This window comes from Podarcis melisellensis, assembly GCF_964234715.1.
Source record: "Podarcis melisellensis genome assembly, chromosome: 17".
NCBI classification, from domain to species: domain Eukaryota; kingdom Metazoa; phylum Chordata; class Lepidosauria; order Squamata; family Lacertidae; genus Podarcis; species Podarcis melisellensis.
This window is the reverse complement of record NC_138534.1, coordinates 36338489-36365555: the sequence shown is the minus strand read 5'-3', so window position 1 is coordinate 36365555 and position 27067 is coordinate 36338489. Positions and strand designations below refer to the sequence as shown.

Sequence of the window (27067 nt, the reverse complement as noted above, 5' to 3'; positions counted from 1 at the left end):
CTACTTCCAGTTTTTCTACCATTCCTCTAAACACACACCAGCCAAGAGCAGCAGCAGTTCAGAAAGAGAAACCACAGCTCTACATTAAGCTAGCCGTTAGAGGGGGGGGGGGAATGTATGAAACAACCCCCAAGTCATCTGCCTTAATACCTGGTGCTACAGCTTATTCCACTGAAGGCACAGCTGTAGGGGGCAAAGCCTCTTGAAAAACAACAACACAGTGGAAGAGGCCGTGCATTAGATGATAACTGTAAAAAGAGATCTCCATTTGCTTTGCCTTTTATAGGACCATTAAGAACGTGATTGCTTCAAAACACATTCTTTAAAATTAGCACCCATACAGGCCCGAGCCTAGCTACTGTGCAAGCTTTAACAAGAAAGTTGCCTTGACTTATTAAATCCCACACAAGAGTGCCGCTTAAACAGATCTTTAATTTTCAGTACAGCTGAAAGTGAAGTCTCTGCGCCAGAGAGCCCAAAGACTACAGTTCTTGACGTCTCTTCCCAGTAATGTACAACCAGGAGGACACGGATAAGGGGGAGGAGGAAAAAAAAAACATGCAATCACAAAACAATGATCAAACTCTAAGTACGTCATGAGGTTTGGTCCCAAACGAAAAAAAAACCCAAAAAACATTGAAACATAATTAATCCAATTACTGCAAACACAGCTTCTCTGAGTAAAGTTAAAGATATTGCATTTGTAGTGTGGCGTGCGCTTTCCCCTTCAGCGAACCAGCGGAGCTTGCTTGAGTGAAATCAGCACAGAGCGCATGCGGGACACATCCTTTGCCTGCTTACTTGACTTGGGGTTAAAGTCACAGAGCCGAGCCACACGTTCCCACTCAGTGCCTGGGGAAGATTCGTCAACATCGTTCACAAAGGCTTCTTCAGCTGCCCTAGAAGCAATGCAGTGCAATGTTTGATTTCATCCGTGGACATTTCCTGCCCCCAGGAGCCCCTTGCTTCCTGGAAACCCATCCCTCGCCCCTACACACAATGGGCTTCAAGGCAACTGTAGCACCTTGAGGTCTTCCCCCACATCCTCCTCCCCAAAAAGTCCTGACAAGGGAGATGGGGTAGTGAGTCGGGCCCACAGGACTGGAGAAAAAGTAAAATGTTGGAATACAGGTGTTTAATTTAAGCGAACAGTATAAACCCAGCCTTGAACTACAAGGTACCTTCATGGTGCTGTTAAAGGGTACACCAGCTGTGTATAGCGAGGGAGACTGGGACTGCCACAAAATCAAGGTGTGCAGTTTATGTAATCGGAGCCCAAAAGGGTGGACTTTACATGCAAAGGTCCCTGTGCAAACATGTCATCATTCAATGCACAGAATTCAGATTAACTGGTAGGGTCAGGCAAGATTCCAATCTCCTTATCATCCTCAAGTTTTGGATAGGGCACAGATTCTTCTTTGCTGGGAGGGCTAACCATCCCGGTTGAGTGTGCTAGGAATTCGTACTAAAAACGGCCCTTAAAGTTTTCAAATGCCACCATTTCCAAGGCTCACAAAACCAGTGTAAGAGAGTATATGACAGCATTTCCAATGCTATGGTGAAGCAGCAAAAGAGTCACAGGCCTCATGCTTGTAAGTGCTATGGACTTGATGGTATCGGTTGGAGCAGGAGAGATCAACAAAAGGTCAGCTCAGAGGATAACTTTGCCTATTCCTCCATACACACAGTTGTGCTCAGTGGACATCTCTGTAAGAATCTATGTTATCCTTCCAACACTGGTGCACTGCTAACCGTATTGCATGAACAAAATGATTCCCACCCCCAACGGCTAGTTAAAGCAGTGATGCCCTGGATTTCACACATGGGCGGATGCCGTGAGCACCCTAATTATGGGAGAGGGAAGAGGATGACTTCATCTACTCCAACAAGCAGTATAGAAAAGAAGCAATGATGATGGATCCCATGAGGTTAAGCACAGTTCACAAGGATGATTGTATTTTACAAACACCACTGATGACGAGGGGGTCACTACAACACTGCTATTTCATGTGACAAAGACACTTAAGGGGCAGTGAAGAATTTACTTAACTGTTCTAGGCTGTAGCAAGGATGGTTTATGTTTGTGCTTAAAGGTGAAGAGAAACAAAAAGGAGAGTTTAAGTCAGATATAGAAAATGAAAATGAGCATAATGCAGATGATAAGTAAAGCTGGCCAGACATGCACTTCTTGCAGCACCGTCTACAGTCAGGAAAACATGCCACCCATGTTATCCTGCAGCAACGGCGCTGCATAATTTTCTTCCCCACTGGCTACGGGAAACAAGTCCTTCTGCATTAACAGAAAAGGGCAAACGCCACCTGTGAGTCCAGCATTTCACAAGTCCAACACTATTCTAGGTAACTGTCAAACCAAATTTCCACCGGTAGGGGGGTGGGCTTTAAATACAAGACACGAAACAGAAAAACCATCTGCCTCTTCAGGTGCTGTCATGAATCTCTCCTGGTGGACCAGACAGGCTGTGAATCAGGAAGGGTCTGGTGTATAAGGGGCCACCAGTTTGATCTGTTTTTCCAATGGGTCATTTGAGTGGGGCCATGTCAATCAAATAAAGCTTGCCCCATGAAGTTGGAGGCAGAACTTCTTCCGCCTCCTGATCTTGTCACTCGGGTGACGGCTTTCAAAAACGAAACAAGTAACAAGGGCACTGCGTTGCTCTTGATCCTTTTCTTTGCTTGGAGCAGCCTTCCCTAATTTTGGGTCCCCGGATGTTGCAGGACAGCAACTCCTGTTATCCCCAGCCACTGGCCATGCTGACTGGGAATGACAGGTTTTGTAATCCATCGACCTATCAGGACCCAAGGCTGGGGAAGGCTGGCTTAGAAGCATTGCCACTATTTGGCAAGGCAACAGCTCTGCCTCCTATGAGGATCCTGCTCCTCAGTCTTGACTAGCACTAACCAGCATAGGGACCATCACCTTCTTAGTATGCACACTGCAGGGTGGAAGACTTCCTAATTCAGAGTACCAACCAACCAAGAAACATCACATGTGCAAGCAACTCCTAGTACGGAAATGGTCATCCTGTAGATTTGAGGTTGGTATAGAGGAATATCAGCCAAATGAATCTAATATTAGAGTAAAAGAAGTCTAACTTCCAGAAATAGAAAGATACTGGTTATTTCTTCTCTATATGCAGTGCAACAAATCTGACCTATTCATGTAGTATATAGCAGTCCTACCATACTTCATGCCAACATAATTGGCATTTTAATCAATTAATTTGATAAAACACATCCAAGCCTTCTGCACTCCCTACTGTCTCCTATCCTGTGTTTTATATACTCCTTACTGCTCATCAGGCACAGCTTTTTAAAGCTATTATAGCACACATGCAGCTCTGAAGTTGGACATGCTCCTGGCACCCAACTTTATATGGCCAGATTTCTAAACTGCGCAATATGTTGCTGTTTAGCACCTAGCTGCTGGCACACAGAAATAACCAAGCACTGGTTCTTCCAATCTTCAGATTTCCAAATACCTGTCGGCTTAATTTAGTTGGGGAAAATCTCAACTGCGCTTTGTTAAGAGGCATTTCCTTTCCAACATACCTTTGACAGCTCCCTTTCAGGCAAACCCACTTCCTACAAGACTTACAGAACTGAGCAGTGTGACTTAGCAGCAAGCAATGTTCAATCCTACCATTTTATTTCAGCCACAGCATGGATGGCCAACTCCCATATAGTAACAGAAACCATGCTGTTCTCTCATCAGCTGTCAGACTAGGCAGGGGCTGGCAAAGTTTACCTAGCCCGGGCTGGTTCACTCCTGCGGAAATCGCTCTGTGGGCCGGGTTGCGTCTGTACAGACATGCTTTCTAGCGTCTGCACATGCGCAGATGTGATTTCCGGCACCGCGGAAGCAAGTCCCTGCTCCGCACTGTGCCAGTTTAGTGCAGCGTGTGGGGACTTGCTGAGCGGCGGCTCAGTTCGGGGGTGGCTCGTGGGTCGTTTAAACCACCCCCATGGGCCACTTGTGGCTCATGGGCCGCAGGTTGCTGGCCCCTGGACGGGGGAGTAAGTCTGTTTTGTGTTACAATCTACATCCTTTCATGGAACGTCAGGCTCTAATCAAATCTATGCCACGCAGAAATGAAAGCCTTCAGCATTTTATTCAAAAGCCAAATGAGAAAAAGATTAGCTGTGGGACATCTCTCCTTCCAGCTTAGGAAGCCCGTCTTCCTTCTTTCAGTTTTACTTGTAAACTTTCATTATACTCTCGATTAAAAGTTGGTAGGACAGCCAAAGGTCCCACGAACTGCTTCATGGACCAGATGTGGCTGCAAAGATGCCTGATGGTCATCGCTGAGCGTCAGTATTCCTTCCTACTTTATCACCACCACTAAACAGGCCTTTCGATCTTATGAATGAAAGCTGTACTCGCCCTGCCCCACATCCTCCCCACATCCTGGATCCTTGTGATTTGTTCTATTGCAGAACGTGCCTCTCTGCCCCGAGTTGTTTGTTCTCGAGACGCTTTGAGAACAGTAAGCCTCACAGATCAGAAGTGCTAACTGAAGCTGATGGAGAATGGTTCAAACGAACGAACAAAACAGTAGTTAGGCAACATACACATAACCAATCATGTCAGCGAAGGGTTGTTTGAAGAAAGCTTCGTCTGCCACCCTAGGTGGCAAGGTGGTCCACAGAAGAGGCAAGCAGGCAGGAGAGAAAAAGAGAAGAATAAGCAGAAGGAAAAAAACAGCTGTAGTTGTATTAGGTTTAATATATTAAAACATGCAACAAGACCTTAGAAATATTAAGAAATTCCCAGGCAGGAAAAATATTAAGAAAATGGTTTAAGCATCGTTAAAAGGATGCTCTGGTCCAGAGCAGGTACGAGACTGGTTTCCGAGACACCATAATTTTCATACTGAGAGTCGGACTCAACCACACCACCCCTCCCAGCCCAGGCCTTCCTTATGGTTCTGGATTACAGGTGCACCAATGCAAACCAAGGCACTCTGCTTGTAACTACTGAAATAGATTTGTAAACTGTGACTCACTAGGGCCCTGGGCTTGCATTAGGCATTTGTGTTAGTGATTTGGTTAAGGCCAAGAAAGGAAGAGAATTGAGCCAGAAAGCAAACGAGCGGTACAGGCAAGCATTATGTCTGCACCAGCAAACTGTCCTGTGACATCTGTGCTCTGTCATGTCCTCCCCCATTTTAAACAGTTCGCATATTTGTACAAGTTTCAAAACTGCAGCACTGCGAAACTTAGCTAAGTAAGAGACAAGTTCAGTTTTCTGTCTTAAGAGCCTAGCAATTAAAGGAAGAAATACCGTACTTTTCCATGTATAAGACCAGCGTTTTTTTTACTAAAAATGTTTAAAAGGGGGGGTAGTCTTATACATGGGGGCATGTTATACATGGAAAAATACAGAAATCCTTAATTCCGTGACCAATCCAAGGTAAGTGAATGCTATAGGACTTTTTTGGGGGGTGGGGTGATATTTTATTGATCTGTTAAGAAACAAAAAGTGGGGGGAAATAAGAAATGCAGCTACAGGACTTCTGAACTATCCTACACAGGAATTTATTAGTATTAATTTGAATTATTGGTCACAAGAAGGAAGGAGGTCTCTTCTAGATTTGAGAGTTGGTTCTTAAGATAAAAGGCAGTTAGCCGTTCATAGAAAGTCGGGGGGGGGATGAGAGGGGGGAAAGGACAGAACAAATGATCAGCTAAGTGCAATAAGCAGACAAAGACCAAGCTACCTCCCTGCTAATTTATACCATCATCATCAGATTTTGTCCTACAAAATCTCCTCCTCTAAGATACACCCACCCACAATATCTTGAGTCAATACACCGCAAAGTACACTTAAGCTCAATTAAACGAGTGGCCTGCTTACTACTTCTCAGGGAGTCCAACAATAGAGTACCGTATTTTTCGTCCTATAGGGCACACCGGCCCATAGGACGCACCTCGTTTTTTTTGGGGTGGGGGTGGGGAATGAATAAAAAAAATATATTTCCCCCCCCAGCCGCGGCTGCTGCCCCAAGCCTTGCGCACACCTGCCCGAAGCACGGGGCACACTCCGGAGGGCTCCGCGTGCTTCAGGCTGCCGCCCCAAGCCTTGTGCGCCCGGCGGGACCTCCCGCCAGGCGCGTAAGGCTTGCAGACACTTGCCCGAAGCACGGGGAGCCCTCCGGAGGGCTCTGTGTGCTTCGGGCGGCAAGCTGCAGCCCCAAGCCTCGGGCGCGCAAGGCTTGCGGACACTCGCCGGGGCTGCAGGCTGCTGCCCGCAAGCCTTGTGAGCCTGCAGGAACTCCCGCCGGGCTTGCAAGGCTTGCGGATAGCTTCCTGAAGCCTGGAGAGCGAGAGGGGTCGGTGCGCACCGATGCCTCTCGCTCTCCAGGCTTCAGCGAAAGCCTGCATTCGCCCCATAGGACGCACACACATTTCCCCTTCATTTTTGGAAGGGGGAAAGTGCGTCCTATGGGGCGAAAAATATGGTATTTATTTTGTTAGTTGATTTATAAAGGAGGCCTTCAGCAACAAACATGCAAAAAAAGGCTCTCAGGGCAAGACACACTGAATACAACTATGCATTCGTGTTCTGCTGAGGTCTCACTGGTTCTACCAATTTCCATCGGCTGAGGACACCCAGTGGATTTTGCCTGAGTCCTAGTGAATCATTGCTGCCATTATTATGCGTCCAAGCATACAGCTTGAGAAGAAAGCCCAGACAATGCCAAGTGTTTTAAATTAATACTGGCATAAAACTGGCAACTCAATCCGGCTCTACACTGGCTTCCCCAGGACTAATCACCATTAGAGTTCTAACTCCTCTTTTGAGACATGCTCAAAGATTTGGCTACACCCTGCAATTTTTTCTTTTACTCATTCTCTTTGAAAAAGACTTTTGCCCTGAAGAATCACAACTACTACAGAAATAAGCCCCTTTAATAAAAAGAGGATTACTACACAGCATGGGAGACTGTTGAGCAGCTTGTGTGGCCTAGTTTCATGATTGTGTTGAATTGCACGATAAAGCCTGTTCACCTTACTGGCATGAGAAACTGCAAGTATTCTGAATTCAGCATGTCACCTTTTCCTTTTCCAGACTTGCCATGAGCAGAGCTGGGTTTTGGGTTTTTTTAAGGACACATGGGAAAGAACCATGTAGCTCTTAGAAGGGCTGCTTAGCATGGTAATACAGTGGTACCTTGGTTCTCAAACGCCAAAAACCCAGAAGTAAGTGTTCTGGTTTTGGAACATTTTTCGGAAGCCAAATGTCCGATGCTGCTGTTGGCTATTGTTTCCGGGGTGCCTGCATCAATCAGAAGCTGTGCCTTGGTTTTCAAACATTTTGGAAGTCAAACGACGTCCAGAATGGATTAAGTTTGGCGCTTATTGTTTTTGGTATTTATTTTGCGTTTTTGTTTTTGAGGCTTTTTCAATTAATTTGTTTTTGTGACTGTGTGTGGAACCCAGTTCAGCTACTGACTGATTGATTGTGTGACTGCAGAAATGGATAAAAGGCCCTCATCCAGACAATAACTATCATCAGTGCAGGTAAGATTTTTTAAAAAACATTAATCATCTACAATACTGTCTTATTTATTTTATAGTGTAGTACATTGATTATTGCTTTCATTTTATGGATCTATGGTCGTGTTAAATAGTAAAATTCATGTTAAATTGCTGTTTTAGGGCTCGTTTTTAAAAGTCTGGAATGGATTAATCTGTTCTGCATTTCTTTCTATGGGAAAGCGTGCCTTGGTTTTGGAACGGACTTCCAGAACTGATTAAGTTTGAGAACCAAGGTACCACTGTACTTCTTTAGCCTTCCCCATTATTGTACAAGGAATATGCCATTCTTAACTTGTACGTTACAGGGTTCTGCCTATACAAATAGCAGCATGCCGTAACCAAGGTCTGATCTTCGGGAGCGGTACCCACAGGACTCTGGCACCAGTCGGGCTTATCATAAGGGATCCGGTGCAGGCACAATGGAAGCTCCCTGCAAATCACAACAAACCTAACCTTGGGAAAACAAAAAAAATTCCTTCCAGTAGCACCTTAAAGACCAACTAAGTTAGTTCTTGGTATGAGCTTTCGTGTGCATGCACACTTCTTCAGATACACATGCACATGAAAGCTCATACCAAGAACTAACTTAGCTGGTCTTTAAGGTGCTACTGGAAGGAATTTTTTTTGTTTTGACTATGGCAGACCAACACGGCTACCTATCTGTAACTAACCTTGGGAATAACCGCTTCCTTGCCATTTCTGTCCAAGGGAAGGGGATTCCCTCCACAGGCCTCACCCATCATTTAGTTTAATAACTGCACCAAAGTTAAAAATGGCAAGCAATGGAAGGGAGTGGTTGAGGAATTCACACAAGAGAGGGGAGGACATAGGGGTGGGTATTCTGGAGGCTGGCTTCCCACTTACTATTTATGGTTTCATAGAATCATAGAGTTGGAAGAGACCACAATAGAGTTGCAGGGGACCAACACCATGCTGGCACTGGGCCATACACCAGAGAATGCCATCTGGGCTGCAGCTGATCCACAGCCACCTCTCAGTCCCCTCCACAAAAAAGTTGGCAAACCCTCCTTACCTATTGTTCACTTTCGTTTTCTGTAGCTGCTCGTCTTGTCTCGCATACCATTCCTCCAACTCCTTTATCGCCTTCTCTTTCCACTCTGCTTCTTGCTTTCGAGAGTTTGCATCTTTTAAAACAGAGGCAGACGAGAATGAGCGGACATTTGCTCTCAGAGCTAAATATAGCTAAGATTCTGAACTATAAGTAGGCAAAGGCTTTGTGAGGCAGGGAGCTGCTGGAGGGCGAAGAGTCACCACACTAGCAGAAACCAGTCAGCTTGATATCCGAAATGCTCCCGGTGTTGACAGTAACAGTGTTGGATTAAAGGGCTGTTGGAGCAGGGACAGAGGGGTTCAGAGGTTTGAATCCAGAGATAAGCATTAGCTTCAGGTACACAAGCTCAACTGGTAGCACAAGTTTGACTGTTCTGTCTCCATTTCCCAAAGTCTCCATGTAATTTTGCAAATGTTCACCAGACTGACCAACACCCACAGCAGTTCTTAACCACTTAACTCTGCTCTCATTTGTTATTTCTTCGGTTGCAAGACTTGCTAGAATTTATGGGCAGACAGAAGATCTGGCCACTGGACGGTCTGGGAATCAGCGTTTTTATATGTGTCCTTTTATTTAAAATGCACCTCTGGGTTATTTGTGGGGCCTGCCTGGTGTTTTTACATGAGTAGAATGTGTGCTTTTATTTAAAATGCATCTCTGGGTTATTTGTTGGGGATAGGAATTCGTTCTTTTTTTCCTTCAAAATATAGTCCGGCCCACCACATGGTCTGAGGGACAGTGGACCGGCCCACGGCTGAAAAAGGTTGCTGACCCCTGATCTAGAGGGCTGCAGGTCACCCAGCCCAGGTTAGGAGTTCAGGATACTAAAGCTGGCATTGTCAATGCAACTCCTCCCTCATAACTGGCAGAAGGAGCTATATACAAGATAGGGATAACTATATACATTTGCATTAATTTCCAGGAGTTTGAGTTACTACAGGCAAGAAATTTGATTGCGTACTTTGTGCTTACCCAACGCTGCCCATAGAAAGCTATACATAAGGCAATAAGGAATCAGGTTTCTCTCCTGCGTTGAAGCAGGGCACTAATTCTTAAAATGCGCCATTACAGCGAAAGGAGCTACAGAAGCGAAAGGCAACAGACAGTCTCCAGGATCTTTCTCATCTAGTTCCTAGTGCAGGCCCGGTGCTGAGGCTGTTCAGACAAGGTCTCCTATGCAAATTGCAAGCAGAGGGCAACAGAACTGCAACAGAAGCGCTAATAGATTTCTCCTCTTATGTGCAAAAGCGAGGGAGGTGAATTCAAGGAGATCCCAACCAATTCTGCTATTCACACTGGGATGGGGGTCAAACCAGCCCTTAACTGTATCTCAGAACAAGGGATGGAGGCACCGTCACTGCTCTTTAGGTCTTGTCAGAAGCCAGGGGTAGAAATGTGCATGTTCCTTGGCCCTTACCAAGTACTTCTAGACGCTCCAGCTGCTCTTCTCTCCACTTGCGGATGCTCTCTGGTTCTGTCTGCAAACGATCGGCTTGCGAAATAGCTGCATAGCAGTCCGTCGGACCGTTGCTCTCCTTGAACCACACAAAAAAGATCAGTCGTGTTATGATAGCCATTGGATAAAAACGCAGTTCCTTAAAATAGTGCTACTTTTGTAGTAAAAAAAACTTTAAAAATTAGCAGGATCTAAGGGTGAAGAGATTTAGAGGACCAGTCAGGTTTGAGCAAAATGACTAGCGCAGGGAGACTGCCATAAGACATCAGCTTCAAATGAAGGGGGCGAGGGAATGTTTTAAACAAGGGCAGAAAACAGGGTTTCTGGCTGGTCTTTAAGAAAAAGAGCTACCTGCCTCAACTGCTAGTCCAGACTACCTACCTACCTACCTACCTACCTACCTATATGAAATAGTAAACCTACATTGCCTCCACTCCTAATTAACAGATTAGAAGCAACTCTTGTGTCAGCAACTATGACAATACTAGCCAGTAGCAGGTACCTGGACTGCACCCCTGCAACAATTAATGTGTAGGGAGCAGGAAGAGAAAAAAAAGTACCCAAGGAACATGTCAAACTGACATATTGATGAGTCTTTTTTCTCCCACCCATCCCACAACACTGGTTACCCATCACCTGTTTTACAGCATCAGCGATATTCAGAAGACTGTTGTTTTATAGCAGGGTTTCCAAAACTTGGGTCTTCAGCTGGTTTTGGACTACAGTTCCCATCATCCCTGATCACTGATCCTGCTACCTAGGGATGATAGCTGTAGTCCAAAAAAACAGCTGGAAACCCAAGTTTTGGAAACTGCGTTTTATAGAATGCACCAAGACAAGACAAATTATCTAACAATTCTCTCCAAAATACAAAGTGATGGAAGAAAATAAGCAGCTGATACAATAAATCCCTAGTTCATGTTGGATTTTCCCTACTATCATTAAGTTTGATGTCACTGATCTTTAACAACCCATACTAGTTAGGCTGCAGTTTCCCCAAATCCAGACTTTTAGAGGGGTACATCTGCTTTAAAAGGACAAATTCAGACAGATATATGACACCCTTGCTGCCGAAACACCAACATACTTTAATAGTTGGTGTGCCAGACGAGCGGGTGGCAAACCCAGGTTCAAATCTCCATTCAGCCATGGAGCTCACTGGGGCAAACTTGGGCCTCAATGGGTTGGTGTGAGGATATAATAGGGAGGGGGAGAACTGTATATGTCACCCATAGCTTCTTGGTGGAAAGGTGGGGTACAAATATAGCAAAAAATAAAAGTAGAAAAAGAAAAACATGCACTTGTAAACACACTGATCATGTGCCAGGCACAGCTTCCCAAAATGGGAAATGCACATTTAAAAATCCATTTTTTGTGGCAGAAGCAGGCAACTGGCACCCCATCTAAGGACTTCCTGATTAATTCCCTGCTCTACCGGTGCTTTAAGGCACCTCTGCTTCTTTCCCTTCCATGTAGACAGAGGCAAGAGATGACCTCTTCCCACGAGGACAGTAATGGAAGCCTTTAGAGCTCTTCCTATCATCCACCTCAGTTGCTCATTCTTGGGTGTGTGGGCTGTGGAGAGGCAGATGAGGACTGACAGTGCTTTTAACCCACAAAACCCTTTGCCTGGCCCTTCCACCCTTGTTCAGTTAAAGAATGGGCTTGTTGACCTTTGCCAACTCTGGCATGTAGGAGGCAAACACCATTACAGCAATCGAGCGCAAATCTGCTGACAGTCTGGATGGGAGCAAAAGCCAGAGGAATAATAAAACTCTTTATCGGGAGTGTCATCCAACAACTAGAGTTGCTTTAAAGCTCATTACACTTCCATTTACCTGGTAGACATCACCGTTCGTCACCCCGTCAATTGAATCTGCAGAAGAAGAAGAATTTATCTGCGTTAGCTTTCTTTTCTTTTTACAAGAAAGTGTTTTTACAGACAATAACCGCAGTTCAAAGAGTATGTAAGGAGGGAAAAGACTGGAGGGTTTTTACATAGCTGCGAGGACACAGGCTTCAGGCACACTCTCAACAGGGAATTGGAAGAGGATGGTGTAGACTGGAGGCAAACAGGAGGCAGAAAAAACCTGTTCCAAGGCTCATCCAGAACACACTTGGCGATCTTGGGGGAAGCTGTTACTTTCAACCTTGCCCCCAATACCCTGCCCTTGCTGCAATATAATATTGGACTCTACAAGGTTATTGTAAAAAGCATCTGACAGTTGTAGTTATGAAGCACCTGGAATGCTTTAGCACTAGCATTCAGTTTGAAGGCAGAAAAGATTCTTTGCTCAGTTCTTATAAGCTATGCAACAGGGATAGCCATCCTGGTGCCCTCTAGATCAGGCACAGGCACAATTTGCACCTGGCTTTCGACAAAGTGAAGATGCCCGGGTGCCAGGATAGCACCATCTGGGGATCATTGGATCTGGACTGTTTTGACACACTAATACCCCATCCTGTAGAATTCTATCAGTTATATTTTAAGTGCACAATAAAAATGGATTTCTGGAACCAAAATGCTTTTTTTCTGTGCTGCCTAAACAGCAGCAGCCACAATTAAGAAAAAGTAGTTGGAATGGGTCAATATATATGTGGACTGTCCCTGGATCAAGTGACTTTTCTTCTTTAAGTACTCAAAGCTCTTAAGCTGGCTCAAGGTTGTCATCTGAACTAGCCAGATGTTTAACTGAGAATCAATCGCAGTCAGTCCATGGCCCCAAAATGGCAACTAGACCTTCCATTTTGGCAACTCTACCTTTGGTTGAAGGGGCCATTTGGCACCTAGCATATATTTCTAACACTGCTCCAGATGTTGTGTACTTCTGTTCCCATCACCTCAGACCAAGCAGAATAGGGCCAACGGGAGTTGTAGCCCACAACATCTGGACAGCACCACATTTGCTGCCCCTGCTCTACAACAATCCCAATGATTAAGAGCTGGTTATGCAGGTGTTGGAATACAGCATTAATTGGGGGGGGGGTGTATTACATTTGGACCGGATTCAAACTAAATAGTTGTGCCAGCAGAAGCCAGTGGAGTGAGTCCTACTAGTGCAACAGGGCTTTCCCCTCTTCCCACGTACTCTACCCTGGTTCTCCCAGAACAGAGTAGGGGGGAATGAGGGGAGACTGTGCCATCAGACAAGCAGAAACGCATCTCGGTGTCGCTCTGAATTTCACCTCATGGAACTAGTGAACATCGGAAGAAGTGCACTCCTTTATGAACTCTCAAAAACATATGGTTCAGAAGCACAGGAATGGACAAATACTTTGCAGCATTATCTTAGCATTTATAAAAAGTGGTGAAATGCTACATAAATGGCATACATCTACTTATTTAAGGTATTTGTAATCCTCCCTTCACTCCCAAGGCAGCACTTAATCAGCATTAAAACCATATTTAAAGGTAAAGGGACCCCTGACCATTAGGTCCAGTCGTGACCAACTCTGGGGTTTATCGCTTTATTGGCCGAGGGAGCCGGCGCACAGCTTCCGGGTCATGTGGCCAGCATGACTAAGCTGCTTCTGGCGAACCAGAGCAGCACACGGAAATGCCGTTTACCTTCCCGCCAGAGCGGTACCTATTTATCTACTTGCACTTTGACGTGCTTTCGAACTGCTAGGTTGGCAGGAGCAGGGACCGAACAACGGGAGCTCACCCCGTCGCAGGGATTTGAACTACCGACCTTCTGATCGGCAAATCCTAGGCCCAGTGGTTTAACCCACAGCGCCACCCGCGTCCCTAAAACCATAATTAGCAATAAGTTAAAATAACACAAATGTAACTCAATATCATCATAAAATTCAGTACCATTTATTTTAGGTATTTGTAAATACAGGCAACCCACCATTTATGCATGTTCAATATGTGCATGACCGCATATACGTGCATCACACTGAACCCAGAAGTGACCCAAAACTGTCACAAAAAGGGAAAGAAGAACAGGGTTTTTGCAATCTTTTTCAACAGTGTTTCAAATATAGATTATTTCACTGATGCACACACTGCCTTGGAACTTAACCCCCGCATAAATGGGGGATTGCCTGAAAATATGTATTTTAGGTATTTGCACATGCTGTGACAGCAACCTCATGATGAATTCCCTCCCCATAGACTTGAAGGCAGTAAGCACATTTCTTTCATCGGGCTTAACAGTGTTTAATTAGCAATACAGAAGCTTTCATTTCTTCACTCTTTGCTTCTAAATCTATGGCCTTAGTTACTTAAATGTTGGTTTTTATTTTACACTGAGTAAATGATTTAATTACTTTGTTTTAGTACATCAAAACACTACTGTGCTTCCCGACAGATGCAACTGGACTCTCAACTCCCACCAGTTACAAACAACATAACAAACTATAAAGGATGATGAGAGCTGGAGCCAAGCAACTTCTAGAAGGCCACGGGTTTCCCATTTCAATTTTTAAAACGTATTCTTCACCACTCCTGTCTCTTAAGGCGTTGCAAGTTGTTTAGGAGGCTTGAAAAGCAATCTAGACATATCCTTCTAAGTAAAATTCACCAAGCTCAAGTCACTGCCATCTCTTCATACTGCAAAAGGGTGCACGACACTAGGAACTGATTTACTACACAGACGTAACAACACCCGACATTGTATAAATTTCAGTGCCTACATTATTTATTATTAGGAGTCTGGGTAACAATTGCTGGCCAGGTTTATAAGCTAGCACGCAGTCAGACATGGAAGAGACCCTGCCCTGCAAGTACAGTACAGTTGTACCTTGGTTCTTGAATTTAATCCGTTCTGGGAGTCCGTTTGACTCCCGAAATGGTTCGAGAACCAAGGCGCAGCTTCCGATTGGCTGCAGGAGCTTAGAAGCTATGGAAGCCATGCCGGGCATTCGGCTTCTGAAAAACGTCCAAAAACCAGAACCATCAATCCCGGTTTTTGATTGTTCGGGAGCTAAAAGGTTTAAAGGCGTTCGGCTTCAGAGGTATGAATGTATGCTGCTTTCAGTATCTTCCAAGGAAGGGATCAGCTAAGTGTAGATTTGTTTGCAAGACCTATTTCCAAAAACTAAGAACAAAGAGGAGACAGAAGCTATCAAGAAAGTGCCAGAAAGAACAAACAGCTGCTTCCCATGGTCAGTTTTTGTTTTAACAAATCCAAAACCATCTTATCTTTGGGGAAACACTATCAGAACAGGAAGGTTGAAGTCAATACAGCCCACAAAACATCCTGAGACGGCAAAGATAGCACGTATATTTCTCCTAACCTTGCTCCCTTTTCTTTTTCCTTTTTCTCATTTGGGGCATATGCAGTGCTTGCCTAAGCCATCACAGCAACATTTGCTTTCTTGAGGTGGGTTCAAACTGAGTGATGCCAACAAGACCACAGGTCTGTCCTGTGAAGATACAGACTCAAGACTGACGCCACCATCCTGGCTTTTAAGAGACCTAAATGCATTTAGCCTGAAGGTTTTAAAAAGGAATTTCCAATACAAAAGCAGGTACAATTTTCATAATTGGTAAGAGCAAAAGAAGTGACTTACAAGGAGTTCCAGGTTCAAATCTTCTTACCCCAGCAATGAATGCAAGGGATTTACACAAAGCCACTACATTTCAGTTTCACCGCGACCAATCTGCAATACGAGAACAGTGCTAATCTACTTTTTGTGCAGGTTCAAAGGTTAGCGAGATATGTGAATTGATGCAACTCTCTGCACAGCTTGACCGCCGCCTCCAGCAGAAATGGCCCCATACAATCTGGCTTGAAAAAAGCATCCTGAAATAGGAATCTCTTGCCAAGCCTTAATGTGGCAGGTTAAGAGTAAGAAAATGAATGTATGTATTTTGGGGGCCCCCACAAGAAGTGTGGCCTTTGAACTAAAATGGTTCCCCAACCCTAGTCTAGAATCCCACTTTAAAATGTTCTGATTTATTGCTCATGACTATTTCTGGTATTTTTTTAATTGAGCAAATCTTTCCGTGTTGTAAGCCATCTTGACCATGGTTTAACTATGGAAATGAATAATCTAACATGATGATGAAGTTGATACAGTTGTACCTTGGCTCCTGAACACCTCGGGAGTCAAACGGTTTGGCTCTCAAACGATTGAAAACTGAAGTGACTGTTCCGGTTTGCAAACTATTTTTGGAAGCCAAATGTCTGGCGGGGCTTCCGCGGCTTCCAATTGGCTGCAGGAGCCTCCTGTAGCCAATCAGAAGCTGTGCTTTGGTTTCCAAACGTTTTGGAAGTTGAATGGACTTCCAGAATGCATTCCGTTTGACTTCCAAGGTACGACTACTGTACGTCAAAAAAAGCTGTAAGACCAAAATGTATGCAGCCCAGTAGAGATCCTAAGCTGTGCAAGTGTTGCCAAAGTAGGAACTATTTCGCACTTGATGTCCTAAAATGCACTTCATACTACTCAGATGACAGCGATGGCTGTGTGGTGCTCAGGGAATAGCATTGGAAGGCAAAAAAGAACAAATGGTGATATTGGAAACTGCTACATTTAATTACAAGGAAATTCAAATGGAAGAGATCAGAGGAAGTCAAGTAATATGTTTATGAAGATGGATTTTAATTAACTAATTAAGTTTTAGTGTATGTAGTATTATCTGGGATGTGGGAAGTATTTTATGCTCTTTATTTTCTCTTCTTCTTTTTTTCTCTTTTCCCCTTTAATATTGTCTATTCTAATTTTTTTTAATAATGCTTTTGTATGAAATTTAATAAACATTGGGAAGAGAAAAAAGAACATGTTTAATAATAATAATAATAATAATAATAATAATAATAATAATAATAATAATTTATTATTTATACCCCGCCCATCTGGCTGGGCCTCCCCAGCCACTCTGGGCGGCTTCCATAAAAACACGTTAAAAACTTCCCTGAACAGGGCTGCCTTAAGATGTCTTCTGAATGTCAGGTAGTTGTTTATCGCTTTGACATCTGCTGGAAGGGTGTTCCACAGGGCGGGCGCCACTACCGAGAAGGCCCTCTGCCTGGTTCCCTGTAGCTTTGCTTCTCGCAATGAGGGAACCGCCAGAAGGCCCTCGGCACTGGACCTCAGCGTCCAGGCAGAATGATGGGGTGGAGACGCTCCTTCAGGTATACTGGACCGAGGCCGTTTAGGGCTTTAAAGGTCAGCACCAACACTTTGAATTGTACTCGAAAACATACTGGGAGCCAATGTAGGTCTTTCAAGACTGGTGTTATATGGTCTCGGCGGCCGCTCCCAGTCACCAGTCTAGCTGCCACATTCTGGATTAGTTGTAGTTTCCGAGTCACCTTCAAAGGTAGCCCCACGTAGAGTTCATTGCAGTAGTCCAAGCGGGAGATAACCAGAGCATGCACCACTCTGGCGAGACAGTCCGCAGGCAGATAGGGTCTCAGCCTACGTACCAGATGGAGCTGGTAAACAGCTGCCCTGGATACAGATTTGACCTGTGCCTCCATGGAGAGCTGTGAGTCCAAAATGACTCCCAGGCTGCGCACCTGGTCCTTCAGGGGCACAGTTACCCCATCCTCCACACCTGCCCGCCTCCTGTCCCCCAAAAACAGTACTTCTGTCTTGTCAGGATTCAGTCTCAATCTGTTAGCTGCCATCCATCCTCCAACCGCCTCCAGACTAGAGCTTTTGGCATTCTCATAGTGACCCTCCATTTGTGCCAGCCTACGCCAAACTGCCCAGCCACTGCTTTATGTGGATCTTGGGGCTAAAAGATTGCCAACCCTTGTGGCAAAACATCAAGAATGGGGAACATGAAAATATATGCGACATGTGGCTCTATATCAATGACCTCATCTTTCCGCTAGAACAATGTTCCGAGCAAAGTAATCCAACGCAGCAATTCAGAGGCCTGAAGAGAGGCAAACAAATGCAAACTCACTAGTCCACCTTATTAATCCACAATGTGCACAAGCCTTAAAGCTGCACGCTAAAGACAGTTTGAGTAATTTAACCAGAGTTTCTGAGAAACTGGTTTGAGGAATGGAGCAAACCAGGACTTGAAAGCAACTGCTTTGTCCTCACACTGGTAACACTCTTTCCCAGTTCATATATAATAGGATACTATGGTAAGCAAATTGAAGCCCAATTGTGTAGTATTGGCTAGAAGTTTAAGGGAGTACAAGTCTCAAAAATGCAAAAAGTCATCTTCTGCTAATAACAGATTCTGTCCTCAACTGCTAAATATGGCGTTCTCTCAAAGACACGTAAAAGGCAAAAGCAGTTTATGTTGGTCTGGCTTCAATATGACTCTAGTACACCGTGCAAAATTTATTTCCAGCTATGTTAATATAAAGACTCTTTACATCTGCTTCTTGCCTAACCAGGAATATGCATAAGGCACAGGACAGATCCGGGTAACAGCCAGGCTTTATATTTTCAAATATGGGGGCCAGACATGGTTATCCATCCCACACAGTCTACTCTCATAAATAAGTGAAGTAGGTAAAGGTAAAGGGACCCCTGACCATTAGGTCCAGTCGTGGCCGACTCTGGGGTTGTGGCGCTCATCTCGCTTTATTGGCCGAGGGAGCCGGCGTACAGCTTCCGGGTCATGACTAAGCCGCTTCTGGCGAACCACAGCAGCGCACGGAAACGCCGTTTACCTTCCCGCCGGAGCGGTACCTATTTATCTACTTGCACTTTGACGTGCTTTCAAACTGCTAGGTTGGCAGGAGCAGGGACCGAGCAATGGGAGCTCACCCCGTCACAGGGATTTGAACCGCCGACCTTCTGATCGGCAAGTCCTAGGCTCTGTGGTTTAACGCACAGCGCTACCTGCGTCCCTTAAATAAGTGAAGTACTAGTGTGCCAATAAGTATATTCTTAGAATAAAAATAAAGTTCCAAAGTGGGAATATAATGGGGGCCCACACTGGAAAGATGCGGAGCAGAGCTCTGACACTCACCTGCATTGCAATCCATTCATGTGAGAGCATGAACCTCTTCTCCACAATGCAACAAAAGTAATGTATTATGCAGCGGCTCCATGGAGACTCAATTTCCATTATCCTTTATTGCCCCTTTATTTCAGAATAACAACTGTACATGTGGATTTCCATGTAAAAGACTATATAATACATTATTTTAGGTCAGGGGTCAGCAAACTTTTCCCAGCAGAGATCCGGTCCACTGTCCCTCAGACCTCATGGGGGGGGCAGACTATATTGGGGGGGGGGGATGAATGAATTCCTATGCCCCACAAATAACCCAGAGATGCCTTTTAAATAAAAGCACACATTCTACTCATGTAAAAACATCAGGCAGGCCCCACAAATACCTCAGAGATGCATTTTAAATAAAAGGACACATTCTACTCATGTAAAAATATGCTGATTCCCAGACCGTCCACAGGCCATATTTAGAAGGCGATTGGGCCCCCGGGCCTTAGTTTGCCTACCCATGATTTAGGTGTACAGAGGAGAAGGGTGCATGTCCACCTTTCCATCTCCCAAGAACTACTGCCCAGGTAAGTATTTCAACCAGGCCTATGTGGTGATGCAGTCATACTGACAGCTACAGGAATCTGTCAATGGCTGTTCATAAAACATTTGAATATTTGCTTTTAGAAGTGCTCATCTATCTTGAATATCCAGAAATGAGAATGACAGTAGTAATACAAACTGTGTATTAAGATCGCTGGGAAATTCAGTTTTAGAAAATCCGAAGAAATGTTATTTTCTCTCCATCACCTATCACCGCAGGATATCCACATTGTTCTTTTTAGATATGAGGAATGCTGCTAAGCTACTGAGTCATCAGCTCTCTTACAGAATACTCCAGGGCATCTTTTCATAGACACCCACTCGTAAAACAGTCATTCTTACTATGTAATTTTACTCACACTGTAGTTTCAATAAAGCACCTAAGATGCCACAACTACCGCTGGGATACCGTATTTCATTCCAAATCAGAGTCAGGCTTGGCACAAGCCACACATTTCAATAGCAACAAATTGAATAAGATGGCCTGGAAGGTTACGAGTTATAAAAAGTAAATCCACCAAATCCCCAGCTGCTCTCCCTGCTTATGTGCTTAAAATTAACAAGGGTGCAAAAATGCAGTTCGTCCGCATGTAGCTAGTTAATTTCGCTCTGCATTAAGAAAGAAATTGGGCAGCCTTTGCCAACATATTTCTATTCACCAGTGTATCACAAATGAAAGTAAAAATTCACTGGTAGGGGTACACAATTTTTAGGCATCTTGGTAGCCAATCAGGTTACTACTTACCTCTCACCTCAACAAAAGAGGGGATGGATCCTGGCAAATGCCACGTATGCAATGGGAGAGGGTACTGTTAAGTGTTTTAACTAGTTTCATTGCTTCTCTTTCCCTGTTTATATCAACCTGCAGAAAGGCAATTTCTACATGCAAAAATAAGCAAAGCCTTTCAGAATTCTAAGATAAAAAGAGTTCATTAGCACCTCTTAAGCAAGTCTAGTTGGGTATCTTTCCACATAACTCTATATACTGTAACTTGAAATTTCTTCAGAAGCATGTACCACCAAGCTTAGTGGAATGCAAGTCCCACTGTGTTTGCATAAAATGGCAACTTCGTTATTAATACATGCCCTATTTCTATCCATCAATGATAGTAAGTTCATGAAAGAGCCTGTCCGGATTTAAAGTGAATCCTATTTCTGAAGGTTTGGCTCAGTACACCTGAAACAAGAATTAAGTCCAAGTCAAACTTCCTATCAGCATATTTGTCTTGTACTTGGTCACAAAAAGCAGACATTCCATGAAAATGTTTTCCCATTATAGTGCAAAAAATTGTTTTTCTATACTACCATTTCCTGTTTTTTAAGCCGTGTGTGGGTCATTTGGCCAAAGACAATAGTGCTAGTAAGCATCTTTCTCTGAAGTGCCAACAGTAAATAAACTATTGAGATCGGCACACTTAATTTCGATCCCACTTTTCCATTTTCAAAAGCAGAACCCAAGCGACCAGCGGTTTAAATTAAGAGCAAGTCAAGCCACTTTTAACACCACATCCAAATGCCTGAAGAAACCAGAATGTCTTCAGGAGACACCAGGGAAAACAATCCTGGCAAATATACTAGAGCTGGTTTCACACCCCTAGTGAAACAATGGGAAATGCCCTTTTTCATATGCTTGCCAAACATACCAGATCATACAGAAGGGCCTCCCTTTCTGATCCTAAGAGACAGGAAGGACCATATAGGATGCAGCAATTGTTTCAATATCCCAGTCATGACCCATTTAGGGTTTAAAAAACAAGAGTCAGTGCTATAACCTCCAATAAAGTAGGCTAGTAGCTATTCAAACATTTACCTTCAGGAAACTATTTCTGGGTTGATGAAACTTGTGTGCATCTGCCAAACTACACCAGCATACTACAGATGCTTCTGGGGCATGTTCTAGAGATATCCTTGGCTCACATGTGGCGCTAACTAGGTCTGTTAAGTGTTAATTGCTGCCCTGCAAAATACAGGAGCTGGGTCAGACTAAATGCCTATCTAGTCCACTGGCCATGTTGAATGGCCAACCACATACCCATGGAAGAGTGATTTAGAAAATGGTCAATGCTCTCTCGTAGTGGTACCCATTCGTCATCTTCTCCAGTGGCGCATGGGCAAGTGGTCTGCTAAATACTGATCTCACTGATGAGCCTGTCTTTTCCTGATTACAATTTGAAAACCACAGGGGCTGGAGAAGAAGAATCCATCTCTCAAACGGTCTTTTCCTTCTTACAAGGCAGCTGGCATCAGATATGGAATTCTCCAATCAACTGTTTCAACCTAATGATGCAGAGGTTTTTGTTTTTAGAAAAAGTGAAACAGCAGAGAACTGCCAATTCTTAAAAACCAGATGTTTCGCTTGGCTCCATTTCACCTTACCATTTGCTTTCCCAATTCCTAGCGCCAAATGTGCTTCAGTCCCAGAGGAAGCCAACACCTTTCTGCACTGATGGAAGATAAGTCAACCAGCTGATTTAATAACTCCAAGCATCCAGAATCTAGAAAATGCATGGCATGGCATGCAACATATCCATGCGCTTAAAACCTGGAATGCCCTCAGTTAGATATAAAGGAGAGTAGGAGGAGAAACATTTTAAGACAAGACAAAGGCTGGGGAAGTCCAATTGCTTCCAAACCAATGTCTTACTTCCCCCAAATCTGCCTGCAACATCACCTTTCTTCAGCTGCACTAGCTATACCAGAGATGAGCTCACTGGGGAGAAATATAGCTGGGTAAGGCTGCAGAGTCAGCGTTACTTACGCCCAATACTTATGTTTGGTGCTGGGCTATTGCTGTCAGTTTAACCACACTCCAAGGAACTAGTACTGGGCAGCTTATCTTTATCTTAAGACATTTTAATACTTTCATTTACTGCTGCAATGAACCTGCATCTAGGTATTCTTTTTTTAAAAAGCGCTAAGAGATGCCTAGAATACAAGAGACCTGTTTCAAGAGTACACTGAGATGATACTGGCATGGATCTAACCAGTTGGCAATGTCAGTGGTGAGAATCAGCCGTTTGCTTCATGTCTCTGAAAGATTTTCTGAAGAACTAGTCCATATCCAGCAGCCTGTCTTTTTTAAGTTTCAAAGAAAACCCAGTACTTTTAGTTTTAGAAATACAGTACTACTCAGTTAACTGGGCTCCACCACGTTACCCAAATCATTCTAGCACTCGACAAGTTCATTTATTGCTGATGATGCTGAGGCCCCTGAAGAACTAGCTCAATCCATACAGTTAAGCCTGCCTCTCAGTGAGAATAATCAGCCAAAACTGCAGATAGCAGAAGACACACCATGTTGTGGGCATGACAGCTCTCACAGGAAAGGAAAAATTGCTACTGGGCAGATCTAGGCTGAGTTATGCTTCAGAGGGAAGTGATCACGTGTTATCGTTGCTGGGAGTACAACGCAACCAATGTTCTGTGCTAGTCAAATTACATTTGACAGCTTTGCAGTTGTGTGTTAAGTCGTTTGCTGTGATCTCTTGTGTTGCTGCAAATTATTTCACCTCCAGTTTTCATAAAATCAATTTATACCACCTTTCAGAAATCAGAAGAGCCTCCAAGTCCACAAAACATACAATGATTAAAAAAGAATTTCTCCCTCAAGCACGACTTAACCCACATTTCCTATTCCCTTTTGTTTTTGCTGCTATAATTACTGTTGTTCCTTTTTTTGATCACTGCTTTGTTATTTAATTGCTTTCTGGAGTTTTGTTAATGATAATTTCTCATTATTACCGTCTTATATGCTGCTGATCTGTATGTTTTATAATTATGTCTATAATTTATATTTTGTTCTTTATTATTTTCTTCCCCAGAAGAGTCCACTGTGATGTATATAAAACAGATGAACAAAATTCCATAAAATAGCGTGCGTATTCTCTCTCTCCCTCTCTCTCATCTGGCCATTTTAATGCTGTAAAAAAAACACACCTTGAGGGTTTCTTGAAAATATGCAGGGTCTAAGTTTTAAAATAAATAAATAAAATATTGGGGCTGTGTTAACTGACTTATGTCATGTGATCAAAAAACTCAACAGGAAACCACAGAAGAGATCAAGTTATTGCTTTAATATGACTGTGAAAATTATCTATCAAAAGGGGACAAGATGGAATTGAAGAGATTTACTATAATGAAACCTGTAGAAACTGAGCGACAAAAATAAAAAAGGTCATGTTTTTAAGAACCTGGGTGGGTGGGGTTAAGCTTTGGGAGGTTACAACTGCAACTCTGAGCAACACTAGAACATCAGCAGGTGATTGGTAGAGTATGAGATTCTCCATCTCAAGGTTGTGGTTTGAGCCCCACCGGGGGCTGGACTAGATGATCCTCAGAGTACCAGAAAACTCTACAAGTCTATAATTCTACGTGACTAAGAGTTTGGCTTGAGCTTTTCCAGCTAATGGCCTGCCTCATCTCCCCCATTAGCCTGCTATACAGCCCTAAGTGAGCCCCTACTGCTTTGACGCTGCCAGCCAGATGGGCGGGGTACAAATAATAAATTATTATTATTATTATTATTATTATTATTATTATTATTATTATTATTCACAATCACCAGAATATGCCTCAGCAAAAGTACCCTCTGTTGTAAAAGGTTTACTGAGAGTATTTTGCATATTTAAGACGCACTATACTGTATAAGCCAGCATTTTGGGTGAAATTATTTAAAAGGAGTCGCCATGTTCTGAGAGCGTGTGTCTTCTGAGAAGATAAAATGAAATAAACACAGGGATGGGCATCTCCATCAAGCCCTACCTATAAGCAACCCAAAGCCTCCTGGGCTTGCCAATTGCTGGGAAGCCATAATATTGGGTGTGGATCCAAAAGAGTGATTTATTTTTTAACTGGAGGGCTTCATTTCCTAAATAAATGTGGAAAGGGAAGGTAGCTGCCCACTAATGAAAATGATGGGGGAGGAGAGTGAAAAAGATTAGAAGCACAATTCTAGCAATGTCTACTCAGAAGTAAGTCCTATTGGATTCCATGGGGCCTGCTCCCAGCTAATTGGGATCAGCATCTAAACTAAAGAGTAGCAATCAGAGAAGTGAAAATAAGAGGAGACCAGTAGCCCTGCCCCTTCGCATCACCAGCTCTCCTTGACTCTTGAATAAGCACCACTGCCGTCCACCATTTAACTGCATCAAGCACCAAATTTGGGGGCCGGGGGTTATTGTTTAAAAGGCTACTGTTGCTCCGGTTACTTTTACTAACACCAGAGGTGCAAGGAGAGTGAAGCAGCTTGGATTTTCTGCCTGAAGCAAGAGGAGCGCCTTAGGCTCTCTCTGTGTCGGGTTCACACACGAAATCGCCCAAGTGTAATAAGTAGCAGCTTGTATGTAGTGAGAATCTTAATGGTGTTTCCCTCTCACTTAGGGTGAAATAGTTAAGAAATATACCCAGCTGAATCCAAAAACTTACGAGGACAGAATAGAATTGATCCTTAAGATGTGTGTAGAGGCTGCCTCAGAAGCAGTAAATCTGAACTGCAGAATTCTGGGTATGGGTAAGTTTTTAATAAATGTTTTATCTTTTTTACTTCACTAAAGGAGAACATTAAATCAAAATGCTATACATTTCAAAGATAATTACCGTATTTTTCGCTCTATAAGATGCACCAGACCACAAGACGCATCTAGTTTTTGGAGGAGGAAAACAAGAAAAAAAATATTCTGAATCTCAGAAGCCAGAACAGCAAGAGGGATCGCTGTGCAGTGAAAGCAGCAATCCCTCTTGCTGTTCTGGCTTCTGGGATAGCTGCACAGCCTGCATTCGCTCCATAAGACGCACACACATTTCCCCTTACTTTTTAGGAGGGAAAAAGTGAGTCTTATAGAGCAAAAAATACAGGACTATATTTATTGACTTAGAACATTTTGTTGAACAGAGTCCCCTGGGTGGGTCACACAACGGTGGCTGGATCTGCTGTGCAATTTAAACTGACTTACTACAGAAAACAGTTAAAAGCAGATCATGTCGGTTCACACATGCAATCGGCCAAGTGTAATAAGTAGCAGCTTGTATGTACTGTGATTCTCGTGTTCCAGAAATGGGGCCAAAAGTGGGCTATGCAAACGGATGAGATCCAGTCACTTGACTGGTCGCATTTCCCTCCAGAGGACCTCAAGGCAGCGCATATGGTTCTGCCCATCCTCATTTCATCCCCACAGCAACCCTGCGAGGTAGACTAGGCTGAGAGGCATTGATCGGCCTCCGTCGCGAGGTCACGCCATGAGTGGGGGATTTGAACACTGGTCTCGCCTGGGTAAGACTCTCTAATCCAGGGATCAGCAAACCTTTTTAAGCAGGGGGCCGGTCCAGTGTCTCTCAGACCTTGTGGAGGGCTGGACTATATTTTGAAAAAATAATAATAAATGAATTCCTATGCCCCACAAATAACCCAGAGATGCATTTTAAATAAAAGGACACATTCTACTCATGTAAAAACATGCTGATTCCCGGACCGTCTGCGGGCCGGATTGAGAAGGCGATTGGGCCGCATCCAGCCCCCGGGCCTTAGGTTGCCTACCCCTGCTGTTAAGAATATTAGGGGGGGGCAAGGGAAGGACTAGACCATGTGAGAAATGAACACAATATTTTAGCTGCAGTCCCTTCATTTTCCACTTTGTATTCTTATAAAAAAGTGTGCCTAGACATTCCATTGTTGCGCCCATAACGTAGCTTTAAGGTGCCATTTAGCTCCTAAGCTTTCATAGATCAGTTTCGAACACTGCTTAGCATGCTCTAACCACTACACCTCACTACCTTCGCTCCCTCAATCTCTACTCCGCCCCGTCTCCGAACAAGCGCCGCATGAACGCGCTACCCCATAGTTTCCATCCCCCCTCCAATACTGCAAGAGTTCTAAGCCGTGAAGGAGTAACTATACCCGCGTCAGCCCGTTCACACGTGCCAGCCATCACGTGAACGCAGCTTTCCGCGCGCCCCCCCCCCGGCTTACCCGCGGGCAGCCCCTCCTGCATCCCCGCCGGCACCTCGCCGTTCTCCAGGATGCTGTAGCCCTCGTCGTTCTCGATGCCCGCGATCTCGTTCTCCTGCTGGGCCAGGAAGGCGGCGGCCGGGTCCTCATCGCCGCCGCCGCCGCCGCCCAGCGCTCCGTTTCCCGCCGCCGGCTGAGGGGAGCTGAAGAGATCGAACTCGGCCATGGTGGGCTCAAGAGGGAGGGAGGGGCGGGGCAGGAAGGAGCCAACGGAAGCAAACGGGAGCGAGAAACCGAAGAGCGCCCAAGGAAAGACCGTTTAACGGACTCGGCTACTACTTCCGGCCTCCGCGAACCTGCCAACTCCAGCACTGCCTCCCCGCTCCTTTTAGACGGAAAGCTCCCCGGAGCGACGGCGCCGCGCCACCAACCGGCTGAGAGGGGGACGGGAACGGGAAGCCAACCAGCGCGCCGAGGAGGCGGGCTTGGCGGGGTGCGCCGCACGTGATCTACCTCCCCCCCTCTTTCTCCGCTGAGGGGGCGGTGTGGCCTAATTGCGCGCAT

General features: G+C 44.5%; 1 protein-coding gene across 4 annotated transcripts; it reads right to left on the bottom strand.

Moving 5' to 3' along the window:
• Positions 1-412: 412 nt before the first annotated feature.
• On the bottom strand, positions 413-26903 carry CLTA (clathrin light chain A). Of its 4 annotated transcripts, XM_081894833.1 has the most exons (7): positions 26525-26903; positions 11927-11964; positions 10050-10167; positions 8594-8705; positions 4591-4644; positions 2051-2086; positions 413-899 (listed from the first exon to the last, which is right to left on the bottom strand). In XM_081894833.1, the coding sequence occupies exons 1-7, from the start codon at positions 26727-26729 to the stop codon at positions 728-730; spliced, it is 735 nt and encodes a 244-aa protein (XP_081750959.1). In that variant the 5' UTR covers positions 26730-26903; the 3' UTR covers positions 413-727. The 4 variants fall into 4 exon arrangements, 3 of the variants coding, with proteins under 3 accessions (XP_081750959.1, XP_081750960.1, XP_081750961.1); XM_081894834.1 differs by lacking the exon at positions 4591-4644 and having other exon boundaries at positions 26525-26902; XR_014163947.1 differs by lacking the exons at positions 413-899; positions 2051-2086; positions 4591-4644 and adding exons at positions 7563-8013; positions 8232-8423 and having other exon boundaries at positions 8463-8705; positions 26525-26900.
• Positions 26904-27067: the final 164 nt, after the last annotated feature.